Raw genomic sequence first — 17,282 nt, 5'->3', positions numbered from 1 at the left:
ACAAACACAAGGAAGTACATCAGACAACACACAATTAATGTATGGAATTCACTGCCACAAGATATGGTGAGGGTGGCTACTTGTTTAGATGGGCTTAAAACTGGATTAGGCAAATTTACCAAAGACAGGTTTATCAAATTCATGGAGGATACGTTTATTAGTCTTGATGTCAGACACAGTCTCTAGGTTCAGAAAAAGTCCTTCTCTGAGTACCAGTTGCTGGTAAGCAACAACGGGAAAGGGTACTATCTTCACGTCCTGCAGAAGCCCACAAGGTTGGCCACAGTGGGAAACAGGATGCTAGACTTCTGGTCTGATTCAGCACTGCTACGCTCTTCACAAAGCATACATTAAAATTTTTTAATGTATAGTATTCCCTGCCAAAAGGTTGGAGATGGCCACAAGCTTAGACAATTTTAAAAGGGGATTAACAGATTCATGAAGAATAGCTCTATCAGCAGCTATGAGCTATGATGACTATACAGAACCTCTATGTACTCTACATTGCCGTGGAGGTAACAGCAGAGGAGTGTTATTCCTAAACTGTCAAACATAAAGCACAGACACAATGCAATTATGTAAAGCTAATAAACTAGAATTAACTGGGGGTCCCCTCCCCTGACCACAATAAAGTACACATGCAGTTTTGCACACAGCTCTGGATATATGGGAGAGAGATTGCCAGTATAGCAACATCCTCATACACTGGCATCGCTGCGATTTTGCAGTGAGTAATCAATAGAGGGGCTGGATCAATTCTAAGTGAACACAACTATAGTTGCTTCTTTTAGACCACAGAAAGAATCAGAACATTAACTTAAGAAAGAGAATTAGCAGAAAAACTAAAAAGTATACCAAAATAGAAAGAGCAATGTTTCAAGATCTGACCGAGCTTTGCTTGCATCAGCAGAAGTTTAATTTCATGCTGTTAGTAAAATTAATTCAAATTCTGTTTTCTAAAATATGTCAGTAATTAACATTATCATTAATATAAACATTTCAGTACTTTATATAATCAGTACCTTCAATAATGCTTCCAATATATACAAACTCAAAAAATAGTAGTTGCACAATTTTAGTTCTGGAAGAAAGGTTGAACTAATACTTGGTATAAAGTGAAGAACAATAGGAACACAGTTCAAAAATGTTATCATGGTACTTATATATTCAAATTCCTCCATAAATACCAGATGGTGACATGTTCTCAGAAACTTGCTTCTGTGGAGGACAGGAATAAGATTTTGATGTTTGATTATTTATTTATTTATTTATTTTTAAAACTTATATACCGCCCGACTAGCAATAGCTCTCTGGGCGGTGAACATAGATACAATAAAATACAATATAATACAAAACATCAGTCTAAAATCAAATTTCACAATCTAAAAACAGCAAAGGCTAAAATCAAATTACAAACATTACAATCATTAACAAAAAATTAAATTAAATTAGTTACCAAATCATTTAGAAAATCCAGACAACTACATTAGTATCTATTTGTTCACATCATACATGGGCAGCAATCAGTGTATTTGTAGACACATGCTGAGAACCACACTCTGGCAGGAGTCTATCAACTAGAGATGCTAAGGAGACATGTGAATCCAAGCTAGCAGAACCAAAAAGAGTGCAAACGAATCATGCTCCGTTCCTTCTAACTCTTGTCAGCCTTCTCATGGAAATGGGCATGGGCTGTTTGGGACAGTCACTTCCCAAAAAGGGGTACTAGAGATACCCCTAGTAAAGGGGGAGAACAGTACAATGGACTTGCATTTCTTTCATTCTTGACACACTGACATTCCAGCTTCAGAGAAATATGATGACAAGGCCAAAAGTAACACTCTGCTTTCTAACTTCTACCCACCGCTTACATCACTGCCTCCTTACCCTCAGCCCCTTTTCCTAGGATTGAAAGAGTAGGGAGGCAGTGGAGAGCTCTGGGTCAGGACTAAGCAGGCAGCAAGTGCAGAATGGAAAAGGTGGAGAAGGGAAGAATAAAGTAGTTGCTATCTGGGGAGGGGAGCCCGCTGTGGGTTTCCTACCTGGACCTCAAAAATTCCAGAAACAAATCCTGCACATAGGTCTGGAGCACACCAGGTGGAGAAGAAAGAAAACTCCATCAAACTCAATACTGATCCCTTCCTGCACACACAGGGATAAGGACCAGTATCAGGAAGAATCTGGACGCAGAGCTCCCAGGAGTCAGCCCTTTGTCTCATCTCCTGTGCAACTAGATACATTTCTGCAGGCTGAACTGTGCACCTCAAAGAATCCATGGAGGTCACAATATAAGTATTACCACCTAACTAGCACTCCCTTGTCTTATAAAATCCCAGCTTCAGAGCTTGCTCTTCAGTTTGAGCAATCTGTCTCACTGGGCAGGATCAAGTCTGACTAACCTCCTTTTCCCTTCACAGCTGCCTTTGGCATTGATCATTTGCACATCTTGGCTCTCCTGATCTTACCTGCTGATTTGGGAACTTGCTATTACTTGCTTTTGATCCTTCAGCACATTGCTTGTTATTTTGGGACCTCTGACTGCCTAGAACTGCACTTCTTACCTCTGGCTTGATAGTTGGCTCCCGGAGACCTGGAAACTTGATTTCTTGTGGCCAAATCCCAGCAGACTTTAACTATGCCCAACATTTTGACTACTACTTTTAACCAACGAGTATGTATGCAACTTTTAATTTTGTAATCATGCTGCCTTTTCTGTCAATCCTATTTTAGTAAACATTAATATATACTAACTTTGGTGCCTTAAATGTTTCCTTTTTCACACTGTAAACCCAGTCTGAGAGCCATTTCTTCATCATTACTGGTACTCCTTTGCTTTCCCAATATGTCTTTACTTCATGTATATTCATAAACCTAGATTAAAATAACATATTTGAGAACAAAAGCTCGTAAGTTTAATTCTCCACATTTCCACATTAGTTTACAAAAAAAAACCTTCATAAATTTCATTTCAGTGCAAATTTATCCTGATTGTATGCAGTTTTGCCTTATACACATTTTTTTTTTCAATAATTTTTATTCAGATTTTCATAAAACATACAAGACGAAATCATAAAACATTCAAAGACAAAGAACAAAATCAAAAATAGTTAAACAAAAAAAAACAAAAACAAAAACAAAAATAAAAAATAAAGAGTAAAATATTGACTTCCCATTTGTCAAAGATCAAATCAGTTATAAGTCTATAATATATAACAATCCTGTCTCTTAAATCATATTATAAAATCACTTTCCTCCAGTAGTTATCTTACTTAATCATCAAATCTCATAAACATTACTTTATTCTTTCCACAAAAAGTCAAAGAGAGGTTTCAATTCTTTAAGAAATATATCTATCAATTTTTTTTTCCAGATAAGCATATCGATTAATCCATCTCATTACTAATTATGATAATCTTATTGTCATAACCATAGTCAAAATAAACATTTCAATTAATCCATCACATCAGAATCTGTTAGGTTCAGTAATTTCAGTAGCCATTGTTCTATTATCCCTATTAGTTCCATTTTCCATCTTCCATCTTCAGTAGTCTTGTTAAGTCCAGTAATTTCAGTATCCAATCTTCCATTATCAGTATTCCATAATAATCTTGCTGTCAAAGCCATAGTCATATAGTAAGAGTCTGATGGGAATTACCTCTATCCCAAATATTTTCTTGCCATCCATTCTAAATAGGTTGCTGAAATACTGCTGTAAAATCATATCTCTATTCTTTTTTTCAAAATACACTGGGTCATCTCTTGAAAGTTTTTCCATTGTCACATGGCTGCAGTTAATTCCATAGATTTTCTCTATAATGGGCTCCATCACATCATTCCAGTCCAGAAGATTATCCATGCCATTGATAACTTTATCTCTAGAATCTTCATTAATTTCTTCAGAGATAACATTGAGTTCCAAACAATAGATTTTATTTCTAAAGTCCATAGACTCCAAATCTTTTTCCTGTTCCACGTTTGTTCCAATCTCCGGGGTCTCCTCTCTCACAGGGACCCCTGTTCCAGTCTCCAGGGTCTCCTCTCTCACAGGGACCCCTGTTCCAGTCTCCAGGGTCCTAAAGTCCATAGACTCCAAATCTTTTTCCTGTTCCACGTTTGTTCCAATCTCCGGGGTCTCCTCTCTCACAGGGACCCCTTCCAGGGTCACCTCTCTCACAGGGACCCCTATATCTTTAATCTCCTGCGTCATTTTACTCAATTCAATTTTCAGCTCCTTACAACCCTGTCGCAGGTTTTGTTTCGTTATCTCAATCTCATCCATTATTTTCTGAAACATAGTTATTTCCAGATTCTCAGCCACTTTCTTAATTGCCATTTTAAAAGAAAAATATAGGAAAACCACTTCTTATTTCAGCAACAATTGGGTTAATACTCCAAACTTGATGACATCACAGTATAAACAAAGCAGACAGCCTTATCTCTCCATGCTTAAGTAAACAAAATGCAGTTCCCAGGATCGAAACAATTAATGGCGGTCGTCAGAAAACAGATTCGTCAAAATAAAATAGACCAAAAAGAGAGTAGTCTCAGACAATATAATATTCTTCAAAATAAAAATCTGGAATAGAAATCCCTCTTCTGTGTATATCTTTAGAATGCAAATCCAGGACAGCTTTTTGCAACAAAAACAGAGATAAGCTATTAATTAGTGAGTAGCAGAGAGAAGTTATGGCTCCCCAGTGAGATGTCAAAAACCGATCAATCTGGCAAATCTCTTTAAAACAGCAACAATTTAAGTCAAGTAAAAGAAAAATATAGAAAGAAGGGTGCTTGCCTGTTAGTGCGTTCTCTCTTAGAAGATAAGATGAACGTTCGCTTTAACAGATAGAGCTTGTTGTTGAAAATCCGTCCCACCTTCGTCGGCTGGACCTCGTCCCATAAATTAATGAGATCTGGTCGTCCCAACAAAAATAGGCTTTGAGGTTAATCTCTTCGTTTCTCCCTACCCGGGAGAAGTTTAATCAGTCAAAAAAAAAAAAAAACTGACTGATATATCTGAATAAGCTTCTTTTGAGGCAGGAGCCCGTCTCAAAAGCAGGCACAGGCTAAGTCACCCTTCCCGGAAGTCCGCCTTATACACATTTTTGAAAGCAATTTTTCCAAGCTTCTCAAATTCTAATATTATTTTTATTATCTCATCAATTGCCTAGAGTAGGCTTCTCAATATTAGTGTCAAATCATCAGCCAACAAATTAAACCTGTGCATAAGCTATTCATTTCCAAACCTTTGATAAACATTAATTTTTTCTGTGCTTTGGCACTTGAAGCTGAAGTTCAACTGAAAGGGCAAACAGCAAGAGTGGCAAAGTAGAGCTTTGGTAAGGTCCTTGTTGTATAGTTCTCAGTCTGGAGTCCAGTCAATTTCCCCTTATCGCTGCTTCATAGTTCTGATATAATTTTCCCATACGTGCACAAATCTCTGACCAGCCTCCATTTGATGGAGAACCTCCTTCGTAAGAAACTATTCCAATATATCTAAAGCCTTGCATCCAGCAATACATTCATGGGTTTACCACTCTGCATTCCGCAATGGATTACACTTAGCACCCACCTGATTTACCTATATCAAATCAATATAGTTTAACCCAGGTAGATATAATTTAAGCCCAAGTACCAACTCGTTTCTACAAGAATATCTGTAAAGATTTTAGCATCCTGCTCGAGTAATGAAATAAAAAAGGTAAAGGTGTCCCCGCACTTATAGTGCAAGTTGTTTCCGACTCTTAGGGTGACGTCTTGCGACGTTTACTAGGCAGACCGTATAGATGGGGTGGGATTGCCAGTTTCTTCCCCGGCCTTTCTTTAGCCCCAGCATATGCCGGGTACTTATTTTACCGACCATGGATGGATGGAAGGCTGAGTGGACCTCGACCCCTTTTACCGGAGATTCGACTTCCTCCTTCCGTTGGAATCGAACTCTGGCTGTGAGCAGAGCTTCGGCTGCGTTACTGCCGCTTACCACTCTGCGCCACGGAGGGTCGTATAGAGTAATGAAATAGGTCTATACAATTCTACTTTTTTCATAACCTTATCTGGTTTTGGTACGACTGTGATTCTTGTTGACTTCCATGGTAACAGAATGGGACCACAATTTTAGCAAGTGGACAGTATATTCCCAAACTTTTTATTGAAGTCCCCCAGCAAACCATCTGTCTGATGAAATTTTGATTTTAAAAATAGTTTCAGTAACTTTTATAGAGTGATATCCTGGTGAAGGTACTCTCAATATGCCTTAGAAAATGTATCCATAACTATCTCCTGTATATGCAACCTACTCTAAACCTTGCTTTTCTGATTTATATATATTGGAATAAAAATATTCAAATTTCTAAGTTTTTTAATATATCTTTGTCCTTTGATCATTTCTTAGTAGTTTAAATTTTGTTCCTCAGATTCCTTTTGTTCAGACTATTAGCTAGCATTGAGTTTCTGGCATCAAACATAGTACTTTAGTATATTCAATAGATTTTTTAAAAAATTATATCTAGGGCCTTGATTTCACCCCCCCAAGGAAGTCTTTACACTATATACTTTTTTGCTCTCCTGTGGCTCAATGTTTATCCTATAATTTGACCTCTCTCATTGCAGCTTTTCTCTTTCCTGATTGTTTTCTTTTTTATTCTACTTTGCTGATACACATTTTCCTTAAAACTACTTTCACAGTATCACAGACTATTTCCTGTACAGTTCAATTCAAAGTAAGTGCTTATACTATCTTTAATATTGGTGTATACGTCTCATCTCTGCAAGGGGATTGGATTGAGCCAGCATGCATATTGTATTTGCTGTTTGTCTATATAGCCCAAAGTCCACTGTAATCAAAGCACGTAACAGTAAAATGCAATAAATATTAGCCACTTGTTTAGCTGACTGTCAGGCAGAGAAAACAAATATGTACTGTATGGGCATTATACCAAGAGGAAAATATAGTATCTGCTACTGGGATTAATCTGCCTCCATTTATATATTAAATTTGTCTAGCACTTCTGTTTATTTTCTCTTATGACTATAATTATTCTGCTTTTCAACACACTCAGACACCCTTTGTCTATCTGTCTTTTCATCTAATGTGGTGTTTAGGTCCTTTGAGAATTATTTCCCCTAGCCTAAATCCTTTCTTCCAAAGTCTTAAGACTGAACAAGGGAACTGGTCCTTAACTGTAATGTAAATGGAGCCAGAATAATACTTTAACCCCTTACTGTTCCCTTAATAAAAATATATATCTTCCCATTGGGTGCTGTTTTCCTCAGCCACATCATGTCTCAGACTTCACGCTAATAAAATTGCTGACTCTTTGGATTAGAGGAGCCCACTGCACAGCAGCATCCATCAAAGTCTTTTTTAAGAATCATACCCTACCCCCTTTTTATTTTTTTTTCACAAGTTTCTTGCAAAAATAAAACTTCTGTTGGTTTTCTTTTTTGATTATCCCACACACTCTTTTCCTTTTCACTGGTGTCCCAAGATCACTTACATTCCAGGATACAACCTTCAGTCCTTATACAAGCTGGAAAGAAGGTATTTGATCCCAATGTCATTGTTGTTATTATGTGCCTTCAAGTCGATTACAACTTATGGTGACCCTATGAATCAGCACCCTCCAATAGCATCTCTTATAAGCCACCCTGTTCAGATCTTGTAAGTTCAGGTCTGTGGCTTCTTTTATGGAATCAATCCATCTCTTGTTTGGCCTTCTTTCTACTCCCTTCTGTTTTTCCCAGCATTATTATCTTTTCTAGTGAATCCTGTCTTCTCATTATGTGTTCAAATTATGACAACCTCAGTTTCATCATTTTAGTTTCTAGTAAAAGTTCTGGTTTAATTTGTTCTAACACCCAATTATTTGTCTTTTTCGCAGTCCATGGTATGTGCAAAGCTCTCCTCCAACACCACATTTCAAATGAGTTGATTTTTCTCATATCCACTTTTTTTGTCATACACAAATCAAAAGAATTATTGACACTTTTCTCCAGTATCACCAATTGATTGATGTTTTCCATATGGATTCTGTGAACAAATAATTCCCAAGAACTCCACCTACCCACAGACACCCAATTTGCTCCATCCATGGGTAAAACCCTGTGAAATCCTCCCTTAGACAGCGCCCATGAGATTCTCATTCCAATGGGTGAAACTGTTTAGAATGAAACCCTGCAAGCACAAGACATCCCTCCCCAAGTCTTAACTGGCAACTATTCTAGGAAATCATGATGCTCTTTTCTAAACATGCTGTGTTAAAAACTATGTTTAAATTAGTCACTGGCATGTTACACACCACACATTGGGGCCTTTCTATTAAGCTCTGAGATTAATGATCAATTGAGTCCAGGTTGCTGGACAAACTTCTACCATACTACCAAATCTTAACAGCGTAAGATCTGTCCTTGAAGAAATATACCACAAAAGTGATTATCTCGTCAATTTCAGTTATTGCACAAATATCAATTTCAACTGCTAAATCCAATGTATCCAGTCCACCTATGTCTATTATTGTGCAATTTCGTATTCTTTTGAAATCACGGCTTTTTATTCGTTCTGGATGTCCTCATCCGTACACAGAGCTCTTAAAATGGAAAGTTTTTGCCAGGATCTCCATTCCCCACAGAATTTTGTTGTTCTTCTCCCAGGTTAACATCAAGATGTATAAAGAGATTGCCTGCTTCTTGATAGGTGTATATTACAAGCATTGTTCAAATCTAACAATCAGCTTAAAACAGGTAAACTCACTGATAATTGATATTTGCTTTCTGCAGCGGCTCAGGATATCACTTAAAAGCATAACTTTTTTACCTAAAGTCTCCACACTCAGATCTTGATAGATGTGGATTTGAATTCCTTCACACTTAATTGTTAGTTTGGTCTCAAAGATCTTATGATACCCTCTAACTACATGCCAAAAAACCCAGAAAATGATATACCTTGGCTTTCATCCTTGAGATGGCTTCACGTTTAGGGCCCTGTGAGCCCTTTTTATGTCTTCTTGAATGATCAGAACTTATAGGCATAGATTAAATAGCCAGCAGATCATGTAGAATACTAGCTCAGTGCTTCCAGACAATTCTGGGACTCCTTGAAGATAAACACTGAAACATTTATTTCTGTTTTGTGCATCCTCCATCTTAGATGAGATCCATAATAGTTCTTGCCATGGCTTTTATGCCAGCAGAGTGCTTTACTCCAGTCTCAAACACCATATCCATTGTTGTTTGAATTTTTGTCAATTTTGCTGACTTACTTTGAATTTCATATTTGAGAGGTTGTATCACAGAGCCCCACTCCATGGATAGTTTCTCTTGAAGTTGTTTGAATTAGTTTAATCTAGCAATCTAGCACTGGTCCTTGTCCTCTCTGGCTGTTTTTTGCACTACAGTAGTGCCACCATCAAAATGGCTGGAATTCTTAAAATTCTTAAAATGACCTAGGAACCTTGCTGGCATTTGCTCAGTTTTGCATTCTTTCAATGGCTTTTTAATATCATTTTAGGTTAGGCTGAAGGTAAAGCTATGATTTAGACTGCCATCATTCCATAGTGATGAGACCATCACCCCTCTTCTGAAGAGACAGATCTATTACCACTAGGGATGGGGTTCACTGCATGGTTCTGATTTGCTTGCATTCCAATAGTCCATCATTTAATCCCGATCCACCATTTTTTTGTTCCCGCTTGTTCTTGCACTTGCCGATTTGATCTGCTGTGCCCATTTTGGGGTGATTCAATCCGTGGTTTATTTATTTTTTTCAGTGGCCATGTACTTCTCAACTTCAGGAGCCATGGAGGCCTGAAGGTATTATAATGTATGTTAAATGTCTGTATACGTGATGTTTGTTCATCTATTCTTTACCAAAGAAGGGTGGATCCCAAAGGACCCTCTGGGAAGAGAGGAACGGTTTCCCATTCCTCTGGAAACAAATGCTTTCCGGATTCCAAGGCAAAAGGCTCGGAGGTTACCTGATTTGAGCCAAATAGGTCAGACTTATAAACAGGGTACCCTTTACCCTTAGGATGATCTAGATTCAAAATTGGCTTCATTGGGAACATTTCTCTAAAATACTAAGGTTCCTAAAATTGGGGTAAATGAGGGGACGTGAGAGCAGAGAAAAATGGGGCTAAAGAACGAACCCAGGAGGCTTTGTGGCACAGGTATTTGCAAGTATGATGAAACAGAGTTTTAAATTGGCTAATTGAAGCTGCTTTTCCTTGTTAGCAATGCCCGGGGCTTGGAGAGCGGTCGACTGACAAGTGACGGAGGTCAAAAGGGCATGAAATGCTGGCTTCTTAATGGAAATGCACCATTTATGGAGCACTACGAAAATAACTCTGTAAAATTCTTGCCGATTTACAGCTGTGAACACAAAATCCATGCCGATTACAGCTGTGGCCCACAGCAAAAAATAGGTGCTGGTCCAAAAGGATGGCAAGCAATTAAGTTCAGCTGGAATCCAGTGCCAGATCCAATTTGGCAGATATTCTCCCCCATCCCTAATTACCACACACTCCACAATGAATGAATGAGTTTTAATTAACTGTCTTTCCAGCCACACGCTGCTTAGATGACTTGCATCTTCAGAAAAATATTAATGATGTAATAATCAAGTCATAAAATGTCAATAAAGCAGGACAAAATCCTACACAGTATTAAAAGTGCAGGATGATGCTGAACATTTTTCCTCAATTGAGACCTATATGTGATTGTGATTGTAAAATTATCATAGTTAAGAGTGTGGCTGACTGTAAAATTGTAGAATAATATTTTAATAATGCTTATCATTTGGTGATTGATAGCATTTATTGTTATATTGTAAGAAAGATGTTGATATTTACAGATTAGTTGCACTGAATGTGTAAAATAAAATAATTTGAAAATAAAATGAAAATGAACATTATAGATAATTAGTCTTTAAAGAGGAACAAGATTCTTTGAAGTTATTCCTGTATGACTAATGTGTGTCTCCCTCTAGAAGCTGTTAGTAAAGACAACCTAAATGCCACATACATCCCAATTGGTAGAGTATTAAACACATCATCACTACATGTGCAAATGCAAGATGATTCCTTTTTGTAGTAAAACCTGGAGCCAGACTTTGCAAGATCATAAACAATGAATGCATATCACATTTCTGCATCTATAGCTTACCCATTTGGAATGCTTAGACTCAACAGCTGCATGAACATGCAGTTAATGCCATTATTTAATGAACTGTATATTAGATTTTAAAAAAACCAGTTACCTTTTTCTTTGTTTAAAATAAAGCACTTACTTTCCTTCAATATCAACATAGCTTTCTGCTGCACCTATTAATGTTTGGGCAGCATCTTGGTTCAGCATTCCACTGTTGTATTGCTTCTGATAACTGGCCTATATTTGGGGGGGGGAAATGAAATAGATACTGAAAGAATTGTTGATTTCTTTAGCAATATTTGTATAACAGTATGTATCTCCACAACATACCTATACATACATATACTACTCACTGATTAAACTGTTAATTCCAATGAACAGCATTGTCTGAGGACACATGACAGTTCCTTGTGTGGTGATCTGTTTTGTCACTTTATTCACACATGCAGCTCATCACTTGATGATGCAGCGATCAGCTTATAAACAAACTGTCAGGTGCGAGTCTTCAATTTATGCATTTCTCAGACTAGCATGAAGCAAGTGCCTCTGAAGTGCCTCTCCTTATACTAGCCTGCCCATGTCTTGGTATCTTTGGTGATAGAGGACAGAGCTGTCAATCCCTTTGAGGATTGTCCTTTCTTACAGGTACAACTGGCAGCAAAGTTGTTATCATTTCAATACCAGGTTAAGACTTCTTATTTGTAGGTTTTGTAAGATGAAGATTATTTACTCTGCTCTGTTGTTTTTAGCTATTTATTATTTGTTGATGTATTTCAGAATATATTGTTGTTTATTTTATGATATGGTTGCAGTTTGTATGTGTAAGTTCTGTACCCCACTTTGGCACCTGCAGTGATAAAAGGTAATTTACAGATACTTTAAATTAAATTAAATTAAGAATTAAAAACTGCTGCCCTGGGCTCCTGCTGGGAGAAGGGTGGGATATAAATCAAAGAATAAATACATAAAAACAAAGTAAGTGGATTGGAAGACATTTTCTGAGATTACCTTGTCATAATCTCAGGTCCAGACTCCTCACATTGAAGGAATGAGCCCAGGCACTTCAAAGAGCAGACAGAGTGAGGGAATTGCCCTCAGCATCTATCCCGAATAATCCCACTCTCCCAGTAGTCCCATAGTAACTGAAACCCCAGGACTCACCACCTCCCCAGCCTGAAAGGTCATGCTACCCTTATGCTCAGGGCTCCAGCCTGGAAGCAACAACAGAACTACAGTCTCCCCAGCACTGCCAGAGCAAATGCTTTATTAACTGGACAAAATCAATTTTATATCAAGAAGCTTTCTTCAGGGTGGTGTTGGAGCTAAATACCCAGACTCTGAGCTGCAGCCCTATTTAAGTCTCAAAGATCTCTAAACCACTGCTGAAGCAACATTTGAGCTTGCCATGCATGTGTGAGCCTGAGTGCTACATGGAACTGTCCAAGGTTCTGCTTGGACTGGAACTTCTATAAGCAGGAGTGGGGAACCTGTGGCCAGTGATCAGAGATGATGATGGGAGCTGTATTCCAACACATGGAGGCTCACAGATTCCCACCCACTCCTATTCTATAAGAACCCCCAACAAGGCTTGAAGTACCTTCTGGCTGTGACCACGGGTTGGAACATAATATCCCTAGATTTCTAATACAAGAAGCAGACTTCAGAAATGCTTGAATGTGGGAGAGAATCCTCATCATTTCAGGGCTTGAGGCAAATAAGTTGAGCCTTCCTTGGCTCAGGTGGAGGATTGGGATTTCTTAAATTACATATATATTCAACTTTCCCCAAAAAAGCTAAAGGTGGCATATCTGATGTCATTTTTATCCTCGCAACAACTCTGAGGTACATTAGTCTGAGAGGTAGTGACCGGCCCATGTTTTCCCCATCGTAGCCTGATACTAACCACTGTACCACACTGGCAACAGCAAAAAACACCTTTTTATACTTTAAATCAGTGGAGGTAAAGAGATACTACACAGCAGGTAGAGCAGAGCTTTCACTAAAATGGAACAGTGTGTACAATGGAGTGGAATGAGGCAGAGTAGGTTCAATAATTCTTTGTATTGGAACAGGAGTGTTACAAGCATGTTCCTACCTTCATCTGTGAAATGCTAGATTGTATGGTTTGACAATTCAGATAAATACCAGAGCAATCACTAAAACTGTTACCTTCATATCTTGGATCTAAAGGTTTTACAGCACTGTAATCAGCTCCAACACTATTAAGTTTTGGTTACAAAATAATCTGGAGTCAGCACCAGACAACATGGTGGGGCTGCACTGCTCACCTGACCTCCATCCAACTGAGTGACTGTAGCACACTGGGAAGGAGAGGAGAAGGAGTTTGGCGGTGGTGAGGTTGGCATGGTGCAAACATGCCAGTGAAGCCAATCTGGTACTCCAGCTGGCACATCTGCACAGTGTCAACCGTACAACCGTGCTATTCCTCCCCTCTCCTCCTGTCCCAGTATGTTGCAGCAACTCAGCTGTACAGACGTCAGGTGAGTGGCACAGCCCCACCATGGCCTCTGCTGTTGTATGGAGCACATTGTGTAATCTCAGGCAACACTTGAGCATTATGCACCTGATTTGTGGGGGTATCAAGGGGTATTTCCTGCTTTGCTTAAGGCAAAAAAGCAGCCCTCATGCATCACATCACATCCTTGACTGAATTCTGTCTAGTGGTGTGGAATGTGTGGCTCTTCCAATATTGTTATTTAATTTAATTTGTTATAATTTTATTTGTTATTTAATTTAATTTTTGTAAATTGTATTGCTTTTATTGTATTTTTATATTGTATATCATATTTTTATACCAGTGTTTATTTTTCTTTGTAAGCCGCCGTAAGGGCCTTTGGCCGAAAGGCGGAGTATAAATAAAATTTAATAGTAATAATAATAATAATTCTATCCCTGAAGCAGCTATTAGCTGGGGGGCCAGGGCGGGAAGAGAGAGGTGCCTGAATTATACCTATATAATCCCCCAGTTTTGGGGGAGCAATTCGAACTGGAGAAATTGTATGGGGGAAATGGTTAACCGCAAGCATCTTCTATCATCATGGCTCTGATCAAATTTGGGCCTTCCTACAAGTACTTTTAAAGAAAGTCAAAGACAACAGGCGTTCCAAACATGGATCTTCCAGGTCACATCTAGACTGGCCCTCAAAAAACGTCTTTATGAACCACTACACACCTCATCTGCAGTTTAGTCTTTGCATGATACTCCCAGGAGCACAATGACAGCATGATATTCCCTATAGACATAATACATAGGGAAAGGATTGCCTTGCATTAGGAGTGGTGCATCAGTCAGCCACACTACTTTTCACCACTTTTTTCATTTAAAACCAGAGAGAACCTCAGGTGAGGAAAAATGAAAAAAAGGATGGTTGCAGTCTCCAGCAATGTCACAGAATCTTCTAGCATCAAACCTTAAAATCATTATTTATGCTCAAAAACTGGAGGGGGATGTTAAAACAGATCTTCAGTTAAGTATTAAGAGCTGGTGCACTGAAAATGCATTGAATATATACCAGATTGAGTTCCTCGAGTTTATGGCCACAAAACTCTTCACAAAATGTTTGCAATCCTATACAACTTACCAGGGCAAATGTCCCATTGTACTTCTGAGTAGATATGACTAGAATTGTCCTGTAGTAGTCCACTTACAGCTTGTCCACAGCTGAGCATTATTTATCTGACGCACACCTGCTCAACCAATGTGTAGATCAGAATCCTGCAGACTCTTTATGAGATGGTCCAAGGGCTGCAGCACTGCCTCTTTTCTTTTCACATTTTTAAAAGATAATCCCATCTAGCTAGGCACGGGGATCCTGGTGCTGCTGTGCACTCTGGGAGCAACAGGACTTTAGGAAATTGCATAGGGGGAGATCTATAAAAAAGCATAGCCATCATTTTCCTTACAATTCTTCAAATATGATGGCACCTTGCAGCTTTTAAATCTTTTTAGAGTCAGCACTGGGGGCAGGAGCCCCATGCACTAGCCAGGTGGGACTGTATTTTTTAAAAAATGTAAAAAAGAAGGATCAGTGCTGTAGCTCTCAGATCACCTTATAAGAACTAGCTCAGACCACAATAAAATATATTTTAAATGCAGGTTTTTAGGGTTTGCTCAGATTTCTCCTAAAAAGGCTACAGGAAGTAGGACAGACTTTAGTCCCATCCCATTTGTGTGGATCAGGATGAGCTGGATTTTGTTCTTTGAATATATCCCTGTCAGAGAGTGTTATGGGCTGACTCCATGTTCAATGTATGTAAATTTCCCATTCTAAGAGTTTTTAAAATGTACTGGAAGTATGAATCCTAATGTATAGGCTATATGTCCAGGTATGCACTGTATGTCCAGGTATGCAGACCTCCTTATAGTATCCTGTCAAGCCTTATAAAGTTCAAACTGGAAAAAGTTTTCTGCTCCCCCCTCTTTTTTCTAGTTCTGGGCAGTCAGCCAATGTACTCTTGCTTGTATGAACAAAAAGAGATAATGACATGTAGCTGCCAGCTGCAGTTGCCTTATATGGTGTGGTTAAAGTGACTAGCTGTTCTTTAAAGGTTTAGCTGGCCCCACTTGCTGCCTCTGGCAGGTGGCACAGGGAGACACTGTGTAGAGGCAGCAACTAATAAGACAAGTGTTGAGCAAGGTCACAGCCTTGAGACACTTATAAATAGAGGTGTTCAGGAGCACTATTTGGCCAGTCTCCCTGGAGACTGGGCTGAAGATACACTGCTGCTATGCTATGTTGCTGATTACCAAAGGTCTGCCTCATGCAAGGGTGAGTTGGTTCCATTTTGTTATGGGTAAGGGAAATGTAACTTGTCTGATGTTAATTCCTTGCAATATAACTTCACAAATATGGCAATGTAACTTGTATATTATATAAGTTTAAACTAATAGAACATTATACTTTATGATATGTTAACTGTATACTGCAATATATACTGATGTATAAGCCTGATATGTACTGTAATTCTGAGCTAGCCTGATATTTGACTTCTAATCATAATTTACTTTACCTACTACTCATATGGAAGTCATCTCTCTAGTCACTTTGTAACACACTTTGATTTAATTCTGACTCAATGGCTAAGGTCACAGTATGCATTACTAGTAAAGATGTTTATTGTTTAAAGAATAAATATTGTAAGATTTATAAAGATAATCCACTGTTGAACTCCCATTTTTCCTGAGGTCACATTATTATTATTATTATTATTATTATTATTATTATTATTATTATTAAATTTTATTTATACCCCGCCTTTCAGCCAAAGGCCCTCAAGGCGGCTTACAAAGAAAAATAAACACAGGTATAAAAATACAATATTTCTCATATAAGTTGTCTGTATAGATATGGACAACAAAAGGGGAGTCCACAAGAACCCTTAATCTAATGCATTCACAAGATATAGTTCGAGGCCATTTCAAGAATACTTTTGGTTCTCAGAAGCAGTGATATATATTTTATGGCACAAATACACCTTGTTACTCTGGATTACTTTCCATGCTTCAGCTGGTTTGATTACAAATAAGAAACATGAGGGGTAAGTGTGTACAGAGTGATCAATCCACACTAAATTATTCTGATTATGCATCCTATAGAAGTGACTTCCAGGAACAGTTATGTACAAAAATCAAACAAATAAACCAAACCTTAGAACCAATCCTCAGATTCACAATGAAATTATTTCTAGGAATAAACTGATAGTGATAAAGGCAGGATGAACAAAAAAGCGCTCTCTACCTTCATTATGTGGACAATTAAAAATTCATTTTTAATAGCTGTGGATCACATGCATTTTCAATTCATAATAAAACATAGATCTTAAGATTGAAAAGTTCTAAAGAACTAGGACTTTTTTTTGACCACCACAAAATCCTCGATTATGTTAAGTTCTTAGAACACTGGAATTAAATGAAAGGCCAATATAATTAAAAATACGAACCATTTGTGCAGTTAAGAGACGTAACCTGGCTTCTTCCATAATATCAGCAATTTGTTGTGAACTTCTTTCAAATGTAATATCGGTACTACATTCTGGACATCTAAGTGTTTTGATCAGTTGATTAACTTCTTCTGAATCTAACTACAGAATGAAACACACACAACCACAAACACACACACCAA

The 17,282-nt window shown here is 38.1% G+C and overlaps 1 protein-coding gene across 11 annotated transcripts in view; it reads right to left on the bottom strand.

Moving 5' to 3' along the window:
• LOC133376937 (sodium/hydrogen exchanger 10-like) overlaps positions 1-17,282 on the bottom strand; it is a 238,936-nt gene that overhangs the window by 75,876 nt on the left and 145,778 nt on the right. For all 11 annotated transcript variants that reach the window (XM_061609941.1, XM_061609934.1, XM_061609937.1 and 8 more), the window contains 4 exons: positions 17,101-17,241; positions 11,279-11,376; positions 2,752-2,871; positions 1,023-1,218 (listed from right to left, as the gene is read on the bottom strand). In XM_061609941.1, the coding sequence (XP_061465925.1) occupies positions 1,023-1,218; positions 2,752-2,871; positions 11,279-11,376; positions 17,101-17,241 (555 nt within the window). The remainder of the gene's footprint in view (positions 1-1,022; positions 1,219-2,751; positions 2,872-11,278; positions 11,377-17,100; positions 17,242-17,282) is intronic.

Source organism: Rhineura floridana, chromosome 2 (assembly GCF_030035675.1).
Source record: "Rhineura floridana isolate rRhiFlo1 chromosome 2, rRhiFlo1.hap2, whole genome shotgun sequence".
NCBI lineage: Eukaryota > Metazoa > Chordata > Lepidosauria > Squamata > Rhineuridae > Rhineura > Rhineura floridana.
Note: the sequence above shows the minus strand (reverse complement) of the source record. Positions and strands in the feature narration are given on the sequence as shown.